Source organism: Micropterus salmoides, unplaced genomic scaffold (assembly GCF_014851395.1).
Source record: "Micropterus salmoides isolate LMB-PRFRI ecotype aquatic unplaced genomic scaffold, ASM1485139v1 Ms_hic_scaffold_5, whole genome shotgun sequence".
Taxonomy (NCBI): Eukaryota; Metazoa; Chordata; class Actinopteri; order Centrarchiformes; family Centrarchidae; genus Micropterus; species Micropterus salmoides.
The window spans coordinates 17619910-17640751 of record NW_024044237.1 but is presented as its reverse complement, the minus strand read 5'-3'; the positions used below and the strand labels follow the sequence as shown (position 1 = coordinate 17640751).

Sequence of the window (20842 nt, the reverse complement as noted above, 5' to 3'; positions counted from 1 at the left end):
ATATTTAAACAAACATAGGATATATGTAAGGATATATATTAGCTGATTAAACAATTATGTGACCGTGACAAGATGTAAAGACTGTTGAGTGTTTGGGACTGGCTCACAGTGACTGACCTGTTGTAGTGCTGCAGCCACTGCAAAGGCTGACTGCTATGAGAAAAAGGGAGATGCTCACAGAGACTGCTGCACACCAAGAGCTGCAGGTGGAGGAAATAAGATTTTAGATTTAAAAAAGTGTGATTTTAACCTGAGAAGGAAACATTAATGGGGGAAAGGATGAGGGTCACCATGGCAGGGGTAAGAGTGAGACAAACAAATCTATAGACAGAGGTGTGTGTGTCTCTGTCTGTGTGTTGTTTGCTTATGTGTCTACAGTATGCAATATTGTGATAATGATTTTATATATTGCATTGTGAATCTGAGATATATTTGGATTTTTATTGACTAAATGTCTAATCATGAATCTAAATAAATAAAAGCATTAATCTTTCACATTAACATTTCATACCCTTTTCTGAAATCTAATAGGGCCATTTCTTCTTCTTCCTAACTTTGATGTCAGGAATATTATTTATTTTACATTGACACTGACATTTTTATATGTATTTCCACTTATTGAGTTTTTATAGTAGTGTTGCTGATAAACACTACTGTTGCTGTTAAAATGTAAATCTAATCCAATACTTTTCTGAATTTAATGATCATTTTAAGGAGGGCTGATAAGTAGGATGATGCAAAATAACAGGATGTGGGTGGAAACCTTAATACTTCAAGATAAACTTTTGGTTTCACTTTTGTCTGTTAGAGCCAGATATTGGGTGACCCAAGGATTTTGCATTTAGGTATGTACTGAACTTGTATGTTAAACAATGTTATATTTTTTATTATTACAGTTCTCATAATGAAAGGCTCTGTTTTCTCTTGGGTTTTTTTTTATTAAACACTAGAACCAAACAATTCTGCAGGTGTAACTTTGTGAGGTTGACCTTTTACTTTGTAAACCTATCTACCCTGAGTAATAAATAAGTGACGTAAATAAAGAACCACATAAGAGTTGTGGGTCAATTTAATGATCATTTTAAGGAGGGCTGATAAGTAGACTGTAAGTCAGAGGAATAAGTATCAGTAAGCCTGTTTTACCAATCTTGTTATAATTATTTTAAGGCACAAGCCTTTTATTAAGTTACTGTAATAATCCTAGTTCAAGTGAAAAGTTTTTAGTCAAATAACATAAAAAAGATCAGACCTCTGCCCGTGAAACCTTTCCCCTCAAGCAGCAAGAACGAAGTGAACAGAGCACCTTTGTTTATCTGTGTGTGTAGAAGTAACGTTAGCTGTCGGCATAGTGTTAGCCGGCAGATAACATTACTTCTACAGGCGACACAAAGCAATATACACAACAACTGTCATGCTCTCTTTGCGTTCTTGTAAACTACATCTAACAACCCACAACAAGCACATTGTGGTAAACCCCTCTTATCCGCGGTATCCTGTAGGTGCTGCTGAATCACTAACAGTGTCTTAACGGGCGGGCTCGTCACAGATGAGGTCATCAGGTGAAAGTGTGGGTCATTTATTTATTTATTTATTTATTTAGTGCAAAATTATTATTCATTCATTTTACTAATAGTTTGATTGGGCAGGCCTTCACAAAAGGGCGTTTACAAATTTAAAAATAAATATATAAAGGACATTTTGCATTGAAAAAAGGACATTTTGGGCATCAAAGGGCAAAAGGGCAGGTGCTCAAGCACCCAACATACCCCTTCTGCACGTGTCTGCTCCTATTCGCTCACACACATACTCTGTTGGCCCCTCCATGCATCTATCTATAAATCACATTTTGAATGTTATCAAGAAATATCTGCTTAGTCGTAGTTCAGATGTGTTGTGTTAGATTTTTCTTCTAATCACTGTTTCCTATATATATATATATATATATATATATATATATATATATACACTATATATATAAGGAATCAGGAAGGAAGTTTTGTCATTTTCAGCAGTGTCAATATTTTAGAGATTTCTTTATGTCTTAGCTGATAAAGACAAATCATTTTTGTGGCAACAACTACATTTTCAGGAATTCACTTTTGCTAATTTGAAGAAGATACAATTTATAATGTCCCAATTTATGGCAGCCTTTTTCACAATTGTTAGCTCTATATTGACAAAATCTGCCCTTGCCAAAAACATGGAGTGAAAAAGTGCCTCTGGTACTTTCAAGCCAACACTGTCAACACTTCTTTTCCATCAGTGTGATGAAGAACCTTGATTTGTCAGCCATTTAATTCACTGCATTAGCCAAAAACAGACACCCCCATCTGTTTTCTGATACTGGCCCAGCTTAATTACCAATATTAGACAATTACATTGACCAGTAGTTGTACGAAGCCTATAATTCAAATGTAAGTAAAGCACTCCTACTGTGGAGCAGTGTCAAAAAATCAAATGCTTCCAGACGTGACTGATGGCTTGGGCTGTCGCAGTGAAGTAATTTCCCCTGCGATGATATATTGTGGCTCAATGGTGCGGTATGCGGTATTGTTGTGTGGTGTATAATATATGTGCATTTGACACATAACAGTTTAGAATAGCACTGTAGCAGCTGGATAGAGGATTAGTGACCTTTTAAGGGGAGAGCAGTGGTTAGTGGTTATGTGGAGACTCAGACCCTTATATGGTGTCTAACAGATGCCTGCACATATCCTATAGCACTGTGCCCTTATATGGGTTGGAGCTTTCTTTTGCAGACTCAAACCCTTCTATGGTATCTAACAGATACCTACACATATCCTATATAAGCTATGTTTGATGTACAGAGAGACAGAGTGGTCATCGGGCTGGGTCACTCTCCAAGCTGCTGCAGAGCTTGTAATTGATGCTGAACTCCTTGATGTAATAAACTTTTATGATCAAGAACAGTGTCAAGCGGATTTCATCGCAGCATTATTGTTCGGACACTACAGTTGCCACTTTTGTTTTGCGAATTACTTTATTTATGATAAATAAGTAATTTGGTGCATTATGCATAGTAAGTGTATCTTTGGATCTCCCCCTCACTGCCCAGCAAGCCACTACCTGCAGCTTTATAGTCTTAGCAAGCTGCTGGGTGCTAGTCAAAGTTACACATTGCCAAGAAAATTTATTTCTGCAGTTTGGCCATGTCTTTATCACACATAGTTATCTCACTTCAGGGCATGCGTTACGTTCAGCCAGAGGACTGAACATGGATACAGAGATTTTAAGATGGAGGTCTCTTTAGTGATATTTATTTACACAGCGTGTGGAGGCAGGCAGTCCGGGAAATAAACAGTGTCCAAAAGTACCGAATAATCCAAATGACCAAACAAACAGCATAATCCACAAAACACAGGAGGTACAAGAAACACTGGAGATACACACCAAACAAGGAACAATGCACTGAACAACAGACAGACAAAAACATATATACACACACACACACACACACACACACACACACACACCGGTGGTGATAACAAGGCACAGGTTGACATAATCTGGTGAGCAAGAAAGGTGCAAACAATGAATGACTTTGATGATTTTATAAATTGGTTCAAACTTAATTTGACGATCACAATGAGCAAGACACCATAGCTTTGTTGATTGAATAGGACAATTCAAAAATCTCAAAAAATGGCACACAATAAGAATGCCAAAAAGTGTACGAAAGACTTGGTCCTGGTATTTACGCTGCTCAGAGGTTACAGTGATTTGTGGTTAATTAGGAAAGACCAAACATCAAACATGAAAACTGATTTTACAGGTTACCATCAGAGAAACAAACACTGACTGTGTGAGAACAGAATGTGTGTACAAAGGGTGTGTGTTTACTTTTAGGCTTCCTCAGAATGAACATATTCTTAAAGGTATGTTAAATCTACATTCAGACAGATATTAAGTTTACTCTTAGATACCTGGGGCACTGTTTTTCAAAGCAGTAATTAGTTAGGTTAAGTTAGTTTTGGTACTTTTCCACCACCTGACCCAATGCAAATACTGTATGAGCTCACCACCTATTTGAAGGCTGTGATAGGACAATGCAAAATAACAGGATGTGGGTGGAAACCTTAATACTTCAAGATAAACCTTTGGTTTCACTTTTGTCTGTTAGAGCCAGATATTGGGTGACCCGCATTGCATTTAGGTATGTACTGAACTTGTATGTTAAACAATGTTATATTTTTAATTATTACAGTTCTCATAATGAAAGGCTCTGTTTTCTATTGTTTTTTTTTTTATTAAACACTAGAACCAAACAATTCTGCAGGTGTAACTTTGTGAGGTTGACCTTTTGCTTTGTAAACCTATCTACCCTGAGTAATAAATAAGTGAAGTAAATAAAGAACCACATAAGAGTTGTGGGTCCATGGTTGATCAAGTTTTGCTTGGTTGCTGCTTCTGCTTGTCTGCTGTGAGGACTCAAATAAAGAGGAACAGCAACAGGAAGTGTGTACAGTATGGGTTGGTGGGGTGTGTTTTGTATGTGTTTTCTTTGTTCATTTCCTGCCCTTGGGTTTGCTCTTCTCTGTAGTGTGTGTATGTGTTACTTCAGTCTTTTGGTTATTCGTCAGGTTTCCATGTTTTGAGTTCATCAGTGTTTCTAGTCTTGTTTTACTGTCTCTGTGTTCTTTGCTTTTTTTTGTTTTTTTGTCAACAAGTCTGTGTTAAGCTTCATTTTGTGACATTGTTCCTTGTGTGCTTCAGATAGCTTTACTTCCTTTTTAGGGGTCCAAGCCTGAAGTGGGCTGGGAACCCGCGAATGCAAGGCATCGCGGTTCCCTATTGTAATCGCTCGGATTTTTATTATTATTCTTCCGCCGCTAATTCCACTACTGCAGCCTAGACGGTAACTGCTAGGGACGCCAAACTCACAGGGTCTCCACAGTCCAATTCACTGCGCGTAACTCAGGCGCAAAAATCCGCAGACTTCTACCTCTAGGGGGGCGCTATAAGCAAGGTCAACGCGTTTGGCCTTGGAACTCCCGCCTACGAAGGCGGATATCAAAAACTTTTGATCCTACTCAAAAATGTCAAACTTATGTGCTAGCAAACGTTTGCGAAAAATGCTTCTAACAGGAAATTATGTCATAGCTTCACTTTGGAATGGCCGATCGAGACCAAATTTGGAGCGTTAATGTGGGACGCCCCGAGGGCCTGTGCAGAATTTGGTGCAACTAGCCCCTAGGGGGCGCTATTTAATCCAAGAAAATTGTTCTTCTATAACCACAAGTCACACTGACATGAAACCTAAGCCAAATTGTTCGGCATGGTCCCCTTACTACAGGCACCAAACTTCACCCGAATATGCCCATAGGTGGTGCTGTTATTGCAGATGAAAGACGTAAAAAAAAATCCCATTGACTTACATGCATTTTATATCTCCATAACCACAAGTCCGATTTACACCAAATTTGGGTCAACTGTTCCCCACGGGGCCCTGATGACACTTGAAATTGGTAGCACTTCGGCCAAAAGGTGGCGCTATAATCGAAGCTCAAATACCCCATTCATTTCAATGGGATTTTCAACCAAAGGACATTTTGCTTCATAACTACGGCTCACTACATTGCACATTCATAAACCTTACGTCTACGTGTTTGGGGGATGCTGCCGATTCCGATGGTATAAGACACGCCTCTGTGTGATGACGTTTTCATTTTGCGAAATCGCAAAAACTGGAAAACTTTTAATTAACTCCTCTGAAGCCGCAAGTTCGATCGACACAAAACTTGGCACGGACAATCTCTGGACCAAGCCGAAGAAAGTTTGTAGAGGCAATTTTGATCCGACAAGACATTTCCCCGTTGCAAACTAACAAAAATTTTCGAAAATGCTAAAAACAGGACGTCTAACATATCTCAGGCTTGGAAAGGCCAATCAACACAAAACCTGAAGACCTTATGTGGCATGCCCCCCTGAGGGGCTGTGCAAAATTTGCTACAGTTAGCCCCTAGTTGGTGCTATTCAAAAAAATCCCATTGACTTACATGCATTTTAGATCTCCACAACCACAACTCCAATTGATTCGCAATTGTTCCCCACGGGGCCCTGATGACACCTGAAATTTGGAACACTTCGGCCAAAAGGTGGCGCTTAAAGTGAAGCTGAAATCTCTCACTAAATCCCATTCATTCCTATGGCATTTTCAAAGGCAGGACGTTTTGCCACTGTTTGGAATGCCCCATCAACACCAAACGTGGGGACCTTATGCGGCATGACGGCAGGGCACCCGGGCCGACTCGCGCACCCTCCGCGGGACCAGGGGGGGGGCTTGCGCCGGGAGGCTTGGACCCCGCTTATAACTGCTTGCAGTTCTAGTTTAGTTTGTAGTTAGTCTGCCATAGTGTCTTTTGTCATGTTTTACTTCCTGTGCTTGTCCTGATTGTCTTCGTGATCTCACCTGTGTGTAATTAATTTCTCCCTCACCTGTGTGTTTCAGTGGTATCTGTCTTTCTCTCGTGGCCAGTTCATTGTTGATTTTGTGCGTGTCACCAGTGTTTCCATTGTGGATTTTGTTAGTGTTGATTTAGTGTTGCGTATGTGTCTCTAGTGTATCAGGCAGGCTGAGTGAAGTGGCGAGAGGGAGAGGTGTGGACCCAAAATGCAGACAGTGGCAAGGTGGATGCAGTTAAAAAAGGTTTAAGATAAACAAAACAGGCTTACGTATGATCACAAGGCAAGAGTCCAAACAAACTAAATCCAACAAAGGGAAGGTAATCCAACAGAACAATCCACAAATTCAGGGTAACAGAGCACAAGGCAGAACCAGGGATCGGACAGAGAAGCCGACCAAAGCCAGGGATCCATGTAGGCCCAAAAATGACGTCAAAACCCTGTGACATCCCGTTGCACATGAAATGTAACCCTATTGCTTAGATTGTAAGCTCTCTGCAATCTAAAAAAACTATTCGGTGATCAGTGATGCTGCATTGGTGTTTGACAGGTGAGCCTCATAGGTGGGCTGATTAATCAGTGACGATCCGAGTCAGACAAACACACTGAGCCATGAGACTTTTTGTTGGCGCAGCTACCAGAATTACAGTGTTTCTGCCGTTGTTCTACGTCATACCACGGTTATGCTGCGCGATCATGCGCAGTAGATGCTGGTGCCAATAGGTAGCCCTGTAGTAGTATTTTATTGCTCCAAAACTGGCTTCACTGCTCTCCATTCAAATCAGCGGGGTAGCTTCATCCAGTAATGTACTGTCTATGGGCAGAACACTCAACATACGAAGATGACACCAAGGACTGAACACAACCATCTCTGCGTCTGCATTTGGGTCCAAAACCTCTGTTTCCAGCGTTCAGCCAGGTGGCTGAATGTAACAGATTTGCATTTTAACACAGAAATGGAAAAACACAAATGAATATTCACCAAAATAACTCTTGTCATGACAATAATATAAGGAATAATACTCTAATAGTTTTGTATTGGCTTTATTTTGTGTTTCATTAGGAATAAACACGGAAGATGGGGGCAGAACAGAGCATCCTGAAACAGAATGGCTACACATTAGAAAAGGAAACCGGAAATGCAGTTATTGCCACAAAGGGAGATGACACATTTCTCATAACAAAGATCATTTTAGATCAGGTAAGTGAGGAGTTCCTACGCTAACCTATACCAAATTAAGAAATATATGTCAAGATTCCAAAATATGATCCACAGGTCTGTGATAGAAAGTTTTAAGAAAGGGCAGGTTATTGATTATGAAACACATGGCCCACTCATTTTTTTTCAATTTTGTCGACCATCAGCAGTAACGCAAGCCTGTAGCAATGTGGAAGGCTGACTATACTATTTGTAGAGGGAATACTGAATTAACAGATGGAGTCAGGGTGATAGTAACAATAGTCACTCGTTCCTCTGATCCCCTTTGATGGCATCAGACAAATTAAGTGTACTGTACTCGTAAAGTACCAGGAGGAGAGAGGCCACACTGTATAAGAGAAAAAGTTTGTGCTTTGTAAAGCACTGTGAAGTCGGGCTGTCCACATGCACAGACTATAGCCAATTCATGCAGCACTACTTCCACTGGCAAGATATTGTGAAAATAATCTGCTTACAGTGAGCCCTTTAGGTAAAAAACCCTGAAATGGAAATGTTTGTTCTAGAGGAGGTTAGTATGGTTTGCACCCAACGGGGCAGATGAGTGATTGACTGCAAGCAGCAAAATGGAGAACTCCCTGTAACAATCCTCCCAAAAAAATACACAAGAAACGTCCCCGCATCTCTGATGGAGTTTCACGATACTACAGTTACTACTCTAAACAATGTTTTCATTTTCCACACACCAAAATGGTAAGCTACTATTGAAAGAATATAAGTTTATACAGCATCTCTCCTACTAATAATGTATTCAGCCTCTCTTCCACATTGTCCATGCGGCACATAGTTTGCACTACCACTAATGGTCACCAAAACTGCAAAGATATATTGATCATACGTATGTGCATTTGTGTATTCATTTGCGTCCAGTTTCATGAAAGTAGGGCCCACAACTGTTGTCATGCAGTTGGTGGAGAGAGTGAGAGAGTGACTGAAGCACAATTTGAGGCAGTAGGTAGAAGTGCCAGTGAAGTTTCACCAAAGGATCTAGTTTGTTGACTACTATCTCAGGGATACGACTTTAACCTGTCTGCTGTCAGGCACCTCTGCCAGGCCATTCTGATGCAAATTATGTTTTTAACAGACATCCGGAAATGATGATTCAGCATTAACCTCAGAGATAGAAATCCTCAAGACAATAAACCATCCTCATATTGTGAGCAGCAAGAACTCTTTTAAAGGTAAGTTTTTAGTAATCTACTTCTAGAGTTATGCCCCTCTGGACTTGATATTACAGGTAATGTCTGTTTGTACACAAAGGTAGAAGGCACTTAATGAAGTTGTGATACGAGTAATGAGACTCAACGCAATTTTAAAACAAATGTATGATAGAATAGACAGCTGAAGTCCTGATGCCACATCTGGGACAGCTGCTGGCTACCTTCTATGATTTACTATCCGTGTTCTATCTAAGACAAATGACTATCTACTACAGCACTTGTTATTACAAGTTACAAATCTTTGATCTTAATACAGTTAATCAATCATAAATGTCCCCACATGTGCTTGCATGATTGTATTTTGGTTTCTTCCGTTACATTCAAACTTTTTAGCTGAAATGCCTGCTTTATAAAAAGGTTACAAAAAACAATTGAATGTCAAATTGTTTGCAGTTGTTCCAGGATTTGTATTAATTGTATTACAAAAGTCACAATAATTGATTTTGAGGTTTTCTTGCTTCTGGTACAGAACCCCAGCGTTCTGGTCTCAATTCTGCTCTCTATGCTCAAACACAGAGAAAAGGCACAATACTGAAATCTACAAACCTGACTAAAAGGTGTGGAGTCTGTCAACACAAAATCCAGTTGTCATACTGACAAGACTTATCTGCAGCTTTTTCAAAAAATAGATGCATTTTAAGAAAAAATCAGAAACCCCAACTGAACAGTGAACTTAGAGACAAACCTTTAATATTTATTTATATTCATTTAGGAGAAGTATCTCACGCAATTATATACTCAAGATGATTCGTTACAAAATTCTAACAGATTCTCGTTTCTGCTTTTGTCCTCAAGATCAGAACACTTACTATGTAGTGATGGACTACTGTTATGGAGGCAGCCTTGCTGCAAAGATCAAAGAGATGAGTGAGCCTCCACAAGAGTGTGAGGTACAGTAGTCTAAAGCTTTTAAAGACTTTTTAAATTTACATCAGTGATATATATTAGTATACATATTTTGCAATTCATCGAGATTTCTGCTATTTCTAGGTACTGAGTTGGATTGTTGAGATCTGTATGGCTTTGAGAACCATCCATGAAAAAAAATTGCTTCACAAGCATCTGACACCAGAGGTAATACAGAAATTATCTATTAGATATTTTAAATCATCAGAAGATAAAACAAATGTATTAATGATGCCATAGTTAACCATTCAAATGAACCTTTTTTTAACCTCTTTTTTGACAGCACATATTAATCACCGAATTTGGAATAGTGTGCCTGGGCGGATTTGGAAAAATCGATGAAAAGTACTATACAATGTCATATACTATACTATACACATTAAATGTTGTACTGTTGTACTGTAATAATGTATTTTTCTTTACAGTTCAATCACTAATTCAAATATGTCAGAAACAATAAATTATCTGGCACCGGAAGTCTTCGCAGTGGGGAAATATGATGCTAAAAGGTAAAACTGACATAGTAACAGCCTTGAGGCCGTACACAACAACAAACACTCGTTATTAAAAAAGATGTACAATAGTCACACAGTGTAAAGAAACCAGAGAAGCAGCGATAAAGTGAATGTTTAAGCCAGATGAGCTTTTAACAACTTCCTTGTCACATTTCAACTAAGCAAGAAACCAAATGGGAAGTTTGTTTGGTCCAAACACTGACGGTGTCTCAATACACCAGCTTGTACGTTACATAAACCAAATAAATTCAACAATCCCATAAGTAGTAAAGGCTGACAAAGGCAGGCAGAGAGGAGAGGGATGCATTTAGCATTCATTTAGTGATGCTAAACGGGCCGGTTTCACAAAAGTGATTTGTGATTACACACTATCCAACAACTGTGTAGCGAAAGCAACATGTTAGAAGGGCACCAACAGTACCTTTAATCCTTAACTGTAATTTATACTTAGCCCCCTACCCTACGGCGTCACCTACGGCGTAGCCTGATGTGCACCTCCTCAAAAATGTAACTACGCATCGAGGCGACACGGACCATAAGCACTGTGACTGGTCGTCTGGGTAGCCTCGCAATGCCTCCGAGCCGTCAGGAAGTGCCCCGTGCTTTGAAGTAACTTTTACTAGCGGCCAAAACAGCGGCTGTAACACGGTGGATCAATATATTTGACCATCACAACCCGAGTGAAATGACTCGCTTCACTATCAGAATGTGATCCACTTGGTCGATAACATTTGAAAAGGTTATACCATTCGATTCAGACAAGCCGCAGCTGTTTCACAACTGTCACTCGTAAATGTGGCATTTTGTGCTATTAGTGAAACTTGTCAAACATGTTGAAATGTGAGTACAGAATCACATCTTGTTCACCAGCCAATTTGCTTTGCTCTGTTCTGGCTGAAATTCCCACTTTATACAAATATAATTTTTGTTCATGATTTGAAGTATAATTTCAAATTTACCACATTTATGTAATCTATTTTCTATCACTTCTACTACTACTAACAAAATTTTATATGTTTTATTCATAGTGACATTTGGTCAGTGGGATGCATACTCTATGAGCTCTGTACTCTACAACCAGCGGTAAGTTCCCCAAAGGTTTACATGTCAAGATTTACGTAATCAAAACATGAATGAAATTAAAAAGACTGTGCTATGTATTCTCTTGTAAAAAGGATACATATCTATTCAGCCAATCACATGGCAGCATCTCAATACATGTGGGCATGTAGACATAGGCATGTTGTTTAAAACAATCTGTTGAAGTTCAAACCAAGCATCAGAATGGGGAAGAAAGGTGTGGCAAGGTTTTGAAGATGGCTGGTTTCAGAAACCTCTGATCTACTGAGATTTTCACTCATAGACATATGTTTACAGTGAATGGTCCGAATAAGACAAAATATCCAGTTCTCCAGGGCGAAAATGTCCTGTTCTTACCAGACAGGAGTGTGGTCTTCTGCTGTTGTAGTCCATCTACTACAAAGTAGGGCTGAATGATTTGGGGAAAAAATCTAATTGTGAATGCAGATATTGCGATTCAATTTGCGATTTTCTTTTTTAATTGAAGTTTGCTGGACTTCAATATTCACTGCCAGTCTATTTCTGATGGAAGCCGCGTCAAGCAGCACAGAGTAGATGTACCACACAGGAAGACAGACACTGAACGGCATATAGAATCTGGATTTTAAAAGTAAAATACCCTTTGGAGACTCACGTTCGTATATCAACAATAAACACAGTTAAAACAGACAAAAAAAGAAACAATTTAACTACGTAGCCTACTTAACCATAATAGAAGCACAAAAATCAATGACAACTGAACAAATACGCAAAATCTGAACAAGTCAGCAAAATCAGACAGGCAAAACACTCTTATTCTGAAATGCTCCATGTGGATATGTAAAGTTAGCCTGCAGAGAGCAGAACAGGCTCACAGAGAGCTCTTATCCGTAGTTGAAGCACACAAAATGACAAATTAACAACACGTTAAAAACGTAGGGCAGCTGAAAAACATCAGTGTGAGTTGACGCCAGACAAAACCGTGGGACAGTCGCTGCCTATGTCTGTTTGCCTGACGCCATTATCCCACCTTATCCTCTACTTTCATTTGTTGTTGAAAAAATGTACACGCCCTGTGCCCACTCTGATTGGTGAGTAGGACCGTAACAGGAGGCGTATAGCGTTTGTGATTGGCGAGCAGATCTGTCACACAAGGATGACAACAGAATGAATTTGTAACTACATGACTGTTTAAAATGGGTCATATGCGCTGTATAATTAACCTACATTTTAATCGTGTCTTCACAATTAGCTAATAAGAAGTGGACGTAGTCACTGTGATGTCACCCGTTAGTCTGTGGACTGACGTTTTGAAGCCTCGAGTCTGGCCGATAGGGCACCGCCATGTTGAGTTTTTGCAACCTGTGGCACCGGATGTGACCATATTTGGACGAGATGGTTGAGTTAACGGCCGTGTGCCGAGCTAGCTAGCTTGCTTAGCTAGGTGCATCTGTAATTCACAGTAACTGTCATTATAACAGGGCTGATAACTTTGTCCAGCAAACAACAGTCTTAAAACTAACAAAACCGTGGGACAGTCGCTGCCTATGTCTGTTTGCCTGACTGTTTTAACTGTGTTTATTGTTGATATACGAACGTAAATGTACTCCTAAGAGAAAGTGAACAGCCATCTTCTAATAAGCTTTTTCAGTGGCGCTGGTTAAATTTACACAGTGCAGTACGTACGAGTTGCCTCTGGCCTGATTGACAGGCCACCATGGTAATGACTTGTCAATCATAGATAATCGTGCCCTGAAGCATACTCTGCTTTATGGTCTATTTTAAAATAAATGGGACCATAATGTACTAAATGAACATCATTTTGTATTGAAGACATGAAACTAGGGACTGAGACCATAAAGTCATCAGGAAAGTGTTTACTGAGGTAATTATTCAGGTGAGAAGTAGGGTCATTTTACCATTATTTCTAATGGAGCTGGACTTCAATTGCAAGAGTTGCCCCTTGCTTGCTGTTCAATAGAATGCAGGTTTAAGGGTCTTCCGCGTTCCCATCAGATCGCTGACCGGAAGCTTCCCGCTTGAGCTAATCGCGTTCTTTCAAATCGCAATTTTGATTTGAAAAAGATTAATCGTTCAGCCCTACTACAAAGTTTACAAAGTTGTGTTGTGTGTTCACAAATGTTCTTTTGCATACCTTGGTTGTAACAAGTGGTTGTTCGAGTTAGTGTTGCCTTTTTTTTATCAGCTCGAATTCACTGTGTGTGTGTGTGTGTGTGTGTGTGTGTGTGTGTGTGTGTGTGTGTGTGTGTGTGCGTATATATATATAGATATATATAGATATAGATATAGATATAGATATAGATATATAGATAGTAGTAAGTGTTTTCTAACTATAATTCTCTTTCAGTTCTCACCCGAGAATCCGATCAAGCTCATACCAAAGATACTTGGTGGCTACCCATCTCTCCCAGACAAGTTCTCACCAGAGCTTCGTGATCTGTTGAATGATATAATAAATAAAGATCCTCAATCAAGACCAACTGCCAGTGAGATCCTGGAGCGTCCTATTATGATAAACAGTCTCTCAGAAAAGGTATGACACTTCTATAAATTCAGTATTGACCTTGCTCCCCTAGAACACCAAGCAGAGTTTACACTAATATATTCCGGAATTCCAGCTATATTGAACAACTACCAGACATTTGTTTGAAAACCTCTTAAAGCCCACGAGTCACTTGCTAGTTCGAAGCTGCTTAGAGTGCGCATACAAATATAAATGTTAAAACTTTTGTCATTATGCACATGCTACACATCATTAGATCGGTTAGATTATCCCAATTACCTCGTTCAGTTCATTTTATGGAAGCTATGAGCACAAAAGTATAATTCATTCAGATTTTACTGCCACGGTAAACAAAAGAGAGGGAAAAGTGGCGACTGCCAACCTTTGTAGTGGTCATAAAGTTTGAATGTTTGTCTATCCATTTTTTTTAATATTCCTTTAGTCTTTAAGGGTCCCACACATCAAAATAATCAAAACGTTGTGAACATTTTCATGTGAAGTCGATTGCTCACTGTCTGCTTACTTCGTTTATCAAAGACCACACAAAATTTCTCTTCTCCCTGCAGTAATTCCCATTTTTACTGAGCAATATTTTTGTGTGAAAAGAATTCAAGGCCTGTCCCATAGAGGCAAAGGTCCCATCTATTGTCAGGTTAAGTTCAGTGACTGAAGCCAATACAAGCCTGGGCTATTAATTGAGATTTATGGTAAATAAAGACATTAGCCTATGTAAGTCTCTTTGCATTCCAAGCCCGTCAAGGGATGAAATAGAGAGGGAAGATGGAAATGGGGGATTCCCCACAAGGTAAACGTAAACATACCGCAGTTGAGCGGCAGTAGGGACCTGGCGGTTTTTAACGGTAGAAATGCGGCAGCGGATGCTGTAACTTTATATGGATTGGATATGCCCAACACTTGCAGTTTGTGTTCATATCTTTCTTTTTCTTAAGTTGAAAGGTGATCAAAATAAAATTTTACTGCTTTTGCGGCGTCTCTACGGGGGAGTCGTGGTATGAGCCGCTATGCTAGTCTGTTGTTTTGCCCTCCAGGTCACTGCGCATGTCACATGAATGAAAACTATGAATATAGTGCTGCATGACCACTAATTTCTTCTTAGATCAGATTCAAAGATGAAGATAACAGGCAAAAGCACATACGTAACTTGGCAAGCAAGTGTAACACTGCTAATGTGTATAATTACCAGAAAATGATTCAAATTAAAATATCGCTTTATATATTTATGCGTTGTTGAACAGGTGTATCGATAAAGTATGGGCTTTTTACTCACTAAGGTTTTATTGCACGTACCAAAAGAAATGAGCACAGCTGTTGTCAACTCGAAAAATTTTGGAGTTCTCTTCATTTCACCTGTGTCACTTTGCTGCTTCCACCACAGCCTCATTGCTCTGCTCTGTGGCGTGTGTGTGTGTATGTGTGTGTGTGTGTGTGTGAGCAGGGGAAAGGCTGCAGCCTGGTAATAAAAACTATGGTTTTTTTATGGTTTTTGTGCATGTTCATATCGCGATGATGTTGTCGGACGAAGAGAGAAATAAACAGAGCAAGTGCCCACGCGCAAGAGGCATACATACAAGAGTAAATATGTGGTCCAATGCAGTGAGGAATGCACAGACCTGTATATTGGGTAAACAACCACTACTACAAACTCAGCACAGAAGAGCCAACTCCACAGGTCAAGTCTTAGCAGTTTACTCAAATCTGAAGGATAAGTGACACTCTTTTGAGGACCACCATGTGCAGACAGAGAGCATGGATGGTTTGAAAGAGGTATCAAGGAAGCCATTTACACCCGGGTTGAGAAGCCGTTACTTAACAGGGGAGGGGGTCTGCGACACCACTTATCCCCCTCTCACAATATTGTCCTTTCATCGCTTCCCAGGAAACTAAACAAACTAACTAAAGTTTTGGCCACAGGTGAAGTTGTCAACGATGGGACTTGGCCTAATGGTTCAAACTGATGGTTCAGACTTGGCTGCTGATGGTTCAGACTTGGCCTCAGGCAGCTCCAACAACCACAACGACTGTCGTTACAGCAGTCAGGCACACTAACGAACCTGCGGCATCAATCATTTTGGCAAACGACTCCTCAGAGGTTAAATAGTTGACTTTCCCTACAAGTCAGTCAGAAGTGAAGAAGTCTCTTGGATGAGGGACAAAACATCTTCCAAGTATCAACCAAGTCCAGTTACCCTTGATTTTAATCTTTCTTGGATATGGTGTCCCTATGTATTAAACAAGAAAATCGTTATCTCAACTCTGAATTGAAAAGATTGTGATTCTAATTTTGACCAGATTTCTGCAGCCCTATTTCTAGTCATATTACAGAGAAAGCCCTGCCTGGCATCACCAGACTAATTTACAAATGCTTATTAATCAGGAACCTCTCCGTAAATCTCAATTTCCAAAGTGCGTTATCAACAGTCGCAGCCGCCCCCCACACAAACACACACACACACACACACACACACACACACACACACACACACATCTGCCAGAGCAAACGCCTTCTTTCCCAAATAATAATACATACTACCGAATAGGTATAGCCTCTTAAATTACAAGTGGTGACTCTCTTGATGAATTGGAACTTTAAAGAGTAACTAAACACCAGACCGAACAGCACATAGTATTTCACTGACAATGTTTATGCTTTCGTGACAGTGCAAAACAACTGTGAAGGACCTCCAGACCAGGTTGGACAGGCTAAGGGCCGTGGCTGACGGTTTGGAACGTGTACATCACGGCACCACCATTGGCAGTCTGACAGGAGGAGTGATTGGAGCAGTGGGAGGGATTACATCCATAGTGGGCCTAATACTGGCCCCCTTCACTTTGGGTGCCTCTCTTGTTGTCACTGGGGTCGGAGTGGGGGTGGGTGCGCTTGGTGGGGTCACTGCTGGCGCCTCAAATATCACTAATATGGTCAATCAGTCTTCTGATCGCAAAGCTGTTCGATGCATCATTAAAGAGATTGAACAGAAATTTTATGCAGTCGTCACCTGGCTCCAGGAGATTAGCAACAGTTTACAGACTATCAGGAGCAGATGTGATTCAGCTGACACACCTGACACTGAAGATAGCAGCAACCTGGTAAAGCTCGGATGCAGAGCAGGGAAAGGCCTAGGTGGCATTGCTGAATTAGTTCGATTTGTTCAGGTGATGAACGTTGGCAAGATTGCAGCACAAGCATCCAGGGTTGTACGTGTGGCAGAGGTAGCATCAGGTGTGCTTGCTGGTTTATTTGTGGCAGTGGATATCTTCTTCATTGCCATGGATGCAAAAGAGATACACCACATTAGACAGGCAAAGGCTGCAGAGGAAGAAGGCAAAACTGGTTCTATGTCAGTGTCTGAGACTGAAACCAGTGACTGCGTGCACCCTTTTGACAAAGCTAAACTACAGGTAAAAGATGATGAACTCAAGTCTGACAGATCAGAGGCACAGGACCAGTCTCCAAATACCGCTCCAATCAGATCTGAGATCATGAAATTTGTCCGATCAATCAGGCAGGCAGCAGACAACTTGCAGGAAGTCTTGGATGAGCTCAAAAGCAGCATCAAATCCATCCCTTCACTTGGTGACGAGAGTGAGCTGGAATGGCAAGATATGGAATTAACATAACCTTAAGGTTACATTAAAGGAAATCAGAAACTTTGCTTTATTTTCTGTCATATATATAATTTTACATTTCCGGATCTTCATATTAGGTTGCTTGTGGTGGAAGACGATGTGAAAACGCTTGGTGGTGCTAGGGGTTTTCCCCGAACTGGCCACGGTAGCCCTTTGTTTAGATTATACTTTTTAAATCAATCTAAAATAAAAACCGTAATAGCTAGAGCAGAAAGCTAAGGCTTCTGTCATTCAAGTCATCCCGTTGTACGCTTATGGTGACGTCATTAAGTTTCGTTACGTGTGGTGAAAAATCCCGTAACGACGCATGATGGCCAGATGAGCAGCTAAGCAGGTCACAGGAGAAATGTCACAGAAAGATTGAGAGAAACATTTAGATTCAGCAGTTTACCATAGTTAGCATAGTTTGGTATATAGTTTAGTTCATAGTTAACATAGAAGGCTTAGGTCTAACATACTTTGCTAGTAGTAATAGTTGACAGGAACTGCCATGATGACTACATCAAGTGAACATACAGCATTATTACAAAATAAACACCTTTGTAAATTAAAAAAGATACACAGTGACTTGTGTAAAATGACTTGTGGAGTGTTAAGAACTATTTTGTTCATCTTTCTACATTTAGAAATATTTTGGATCAATGTTTTGTGTTTATTTTGTAGAATTTTATGAGAAAACATTCCCGATTTCTTAAAAAAAAAAAAAATGCATCACACATCAACAAATACTTTTATCAATTATTATGGTTTATTGACTTGCATAACCTTTTAGCTGATGTTTTACAGATTTTATGGATATGCAGCATTTGAAGATACTCCAAGAAATGACATCACAATAGGCAAAAATACCAGAGTATCACTGCCGGGGCATTTGTATTGCAGAGTTCAAAGGGTTAATGTGATGACGTCATCGCAGACAATGTGATGGTGCGAAAAGACAAAAACATCAGCTTTCCACTGCAAAAAGAATGAATGCTCTAGCTGTTATAGTTACATTTTAGATCGATTTAAACATCATCATGACCAGTTCGAGGCCGTCCGTGGGAGGTCCATTTACAGAGGGTTAAACATGACCAAAAGTTTCAAATAATGATGTAAATGAATGAAAAAGTAACCCCTATGTGCAACAAGTTTAGGCTTCAGATGTCTCTACTTTAATGCCGAGCTGACATCACATTGACAAGGATGTCCTTAGACAGTCATGTGCTCATTAGACAGCCATGTGCTCATTTTCTGCTCCAGGCACAGCACGCCCACAAATTACAGGGACGCCTCATCCACCTAGACAGGCCCCCAGAAACACTCTGCCCTAGCAGCGTCTACAATTTTTCCGATCTAATTCTTGTCTCCTTTGTGGTCTTAATTAAATCAGTAAACAAATATTTCTGTGTAATCAGTGTCAATACTGATGAATGCTACTGTAATGTACTTTTAATAATGACAACTTATTAAAGTTAATTAATCTCTATTGCCAATTTCACCTTTAAAGTAACTGTCATGAGTAACTATTCTGTCTAACTAACAAATTCTGTCTACTAACAAATCATATAAAATATTTTTTTTCAGCTACTTTATAATAATGAATATTGTTGTGTACCAACAGTTTGGATTTGTGCATTTTATATTAAATAAATTTGGACTACTCCAAATTCCTCTTCTCTCCCTGGGAGAAAGAAAGGAGGGGGTTGAGATATCAACTTTCAACAGACGGCTGAAGAGACCCCAAAGGAGGGGGGTTGAAATTTTCCCTCCCTAATAGCTGTCTCTGAGCAGCCTGATCGTAAAACTGACCACCTTTTGATGCCGCAGCCAGATAACGCGGTACTTGACTGTTAAACTGACAAAAGGAACATTAACCAGCGATTAGCGTTTCCCTGAATAGCCTATCAAAACTCTTCTTAAAGAAAGGGCAGGAAACCCTAAACTGCCCCCCACACACGTAACCATGGCAACTGTCCTTCCTCTTTGTTTAATCATATCTCATCAAAGGGGATACTCCTTTCACGCCTAGGTGAGAAGCTCCAGGACACACAGAGACACAGACCTGAACTCCTTCATGCAAACAAAGACTGAAGTGCAAGTGTGATAAGCCAGGATTGCGAAAGGGGGACACAACTCCTGCCTTCTTGAGCTTAAACAATGTTTCATTAAAAACTGTTGTTCTCTTTAAATAATAATCCTGGCTAAGTTAGTAGTGGCGCTGCCTCTTATTTTGAGTAGTTATGTTACCATGTTGTTGCTATCTGTTGTTGATATTGTTGCTGAAAAGAATCTAAATAAGTTAATTTTGCAGAGTTTTAATTTTCAGCAAGGTTAATGACATTCCTTCATTTTATGTGTAACCAATGCTTGTTCACAATACTTTCAGACACCTCCTTTAGAAATGATGATAAAGAAATGTCATCCTATACTCAATTAATTTGCCAGCTTGAATTTAAGGTTAAATAACTGAATTTCCCAGTAACTGAGCAAAGATTGTTTTAGGATTAATCAGAGCTATCCTCATGAAACATGAGCTCACGCCAGGGGGACAAAATAAGTATTACATGCCATCGTCTGAAATGCCGTTAATGTATAAATGTCACTCCGTATTTATCTTGTCAATATTCTAATGCCACTCGTGTATCTTGCTTATATTCTCTAAGAACATGTAGCCTATATTTAGAAAGCAAGTTAAGTTCCTCTCATCTGTGATTCCTATGAAGTGTTAACCTTGTAAGGTCTAACTACTGACAACTGAGGTTTGATTGTGGGAAGATATTTGATTATAATACGCGCAAATAGATTTTCTTTTCCTTTTTATAGACATATTAAAAGTTTAGAAAGACAGTCCCTCGGGAAACCGGAAACAGCCCGGCCTCCGGGAAACGAACCACGCCCCAACAGACAAAACAGCAACACACGCGCATGTTCGCCCTCTTGTCTCTTGTCCGCGGCTTGTTCCTGACTCTTCAACGGCGCTTCGGCCCAGCGTGCCCCCTCTCCAGGCAACGCCCTAAGAGTTCGGCCCGGCGCAACAAAAGCTTTTGTTTTGTTTGAAGCTACACACACAAAGTGCCGCGACATCGATTTTTCTCTCGTTTAACAGCAACTTTACTTGTTTTTATTTTCTTTCTTTTTGTTTGTTAAAAGTTATCAGTCTGTTAAGTTACACTAGTTAATTCAAGAACGACCAAGTTCTTTTTAAGCTTTAGGCGTCGAGCTAAGCCCACGGAGGTCGCCGCCACGTGGCCCGCCAGCCGTAACAAAGGACACCCGAAGAACAGCCTAATTGCCAGACCGAGGCTGGCCAACCCTCAAGGGTTTTCTTCATTCCAGACACGGAGAACCC

At 40.1% G+C, this 20842-nt stretch overlaps 1 protein-coding gene across 2 annotated transcripts; it reads left to right on the top strand.

Annotated features, from left to right (window-relative positions):
• The first annotated feature begins 824 nt into the window (after positions 1-824).
• On the top strand, positions 825-19536 carry LOC119888924 (calcium/calmodulin-dependent protein kinase type 1D-like). 2 transcript variants are annotated; one of them, XM_038699724.1, is made up of 10 exons: positions 825-845; positions 7487-7624; positions 8724-8820; positions 9655-9749; positions 9850-9933; positions 10049-10110; positions 10191-10274; positions 11309-11363; positions 13708-13893; positions 16543-19536. In XM_038699724.1, the coding sequence occupies exons 2-10, from the start codon at positions 7502-7504 to the stop codon at positions 17500-17502; spliced, it is 1746 nt and encodes a 581-aa protein (XP_038555652.1). In that variant the 5' UTR covers positions 825-845; positions 7487-7501; the 3' UTR covers positions 17503-19536. The 2 variants fall into 2 exon arrangements, with proteins under 2 accessions (XP_038555652.1, XP_038555651.1); XM_038699723.1 differs by lacking the exon at positions 825-845 and adding an exon at positions 4098-4174.
• The last annotated feature ends 1306 nt before the right edge of the window (positions 19537-20842 follow it).

Coding starts and splice junctions, on each gene's coding strand:
- LOC119888924 (XM_038699724.1), top strand. CDS start 7,502: ATGGGGGCAGAACAGAGCATCCTGAAACAGAATGGCTACACATTAGAA. Junction 7,625..8,723: donor CAAAGATCATTTTAGATCAG/GTAAGTGAGGAG, acceptor TGTTTTTAACAG/ACATCCGGAAATGATGATTC. Junction 9,750..9,849: donor AGCCTCCACAAGAGTGTGAG/GTACAGTAGTCT, acceptor TGCTATTTCTAG/GTACTGAGTTGGATTGTTGA.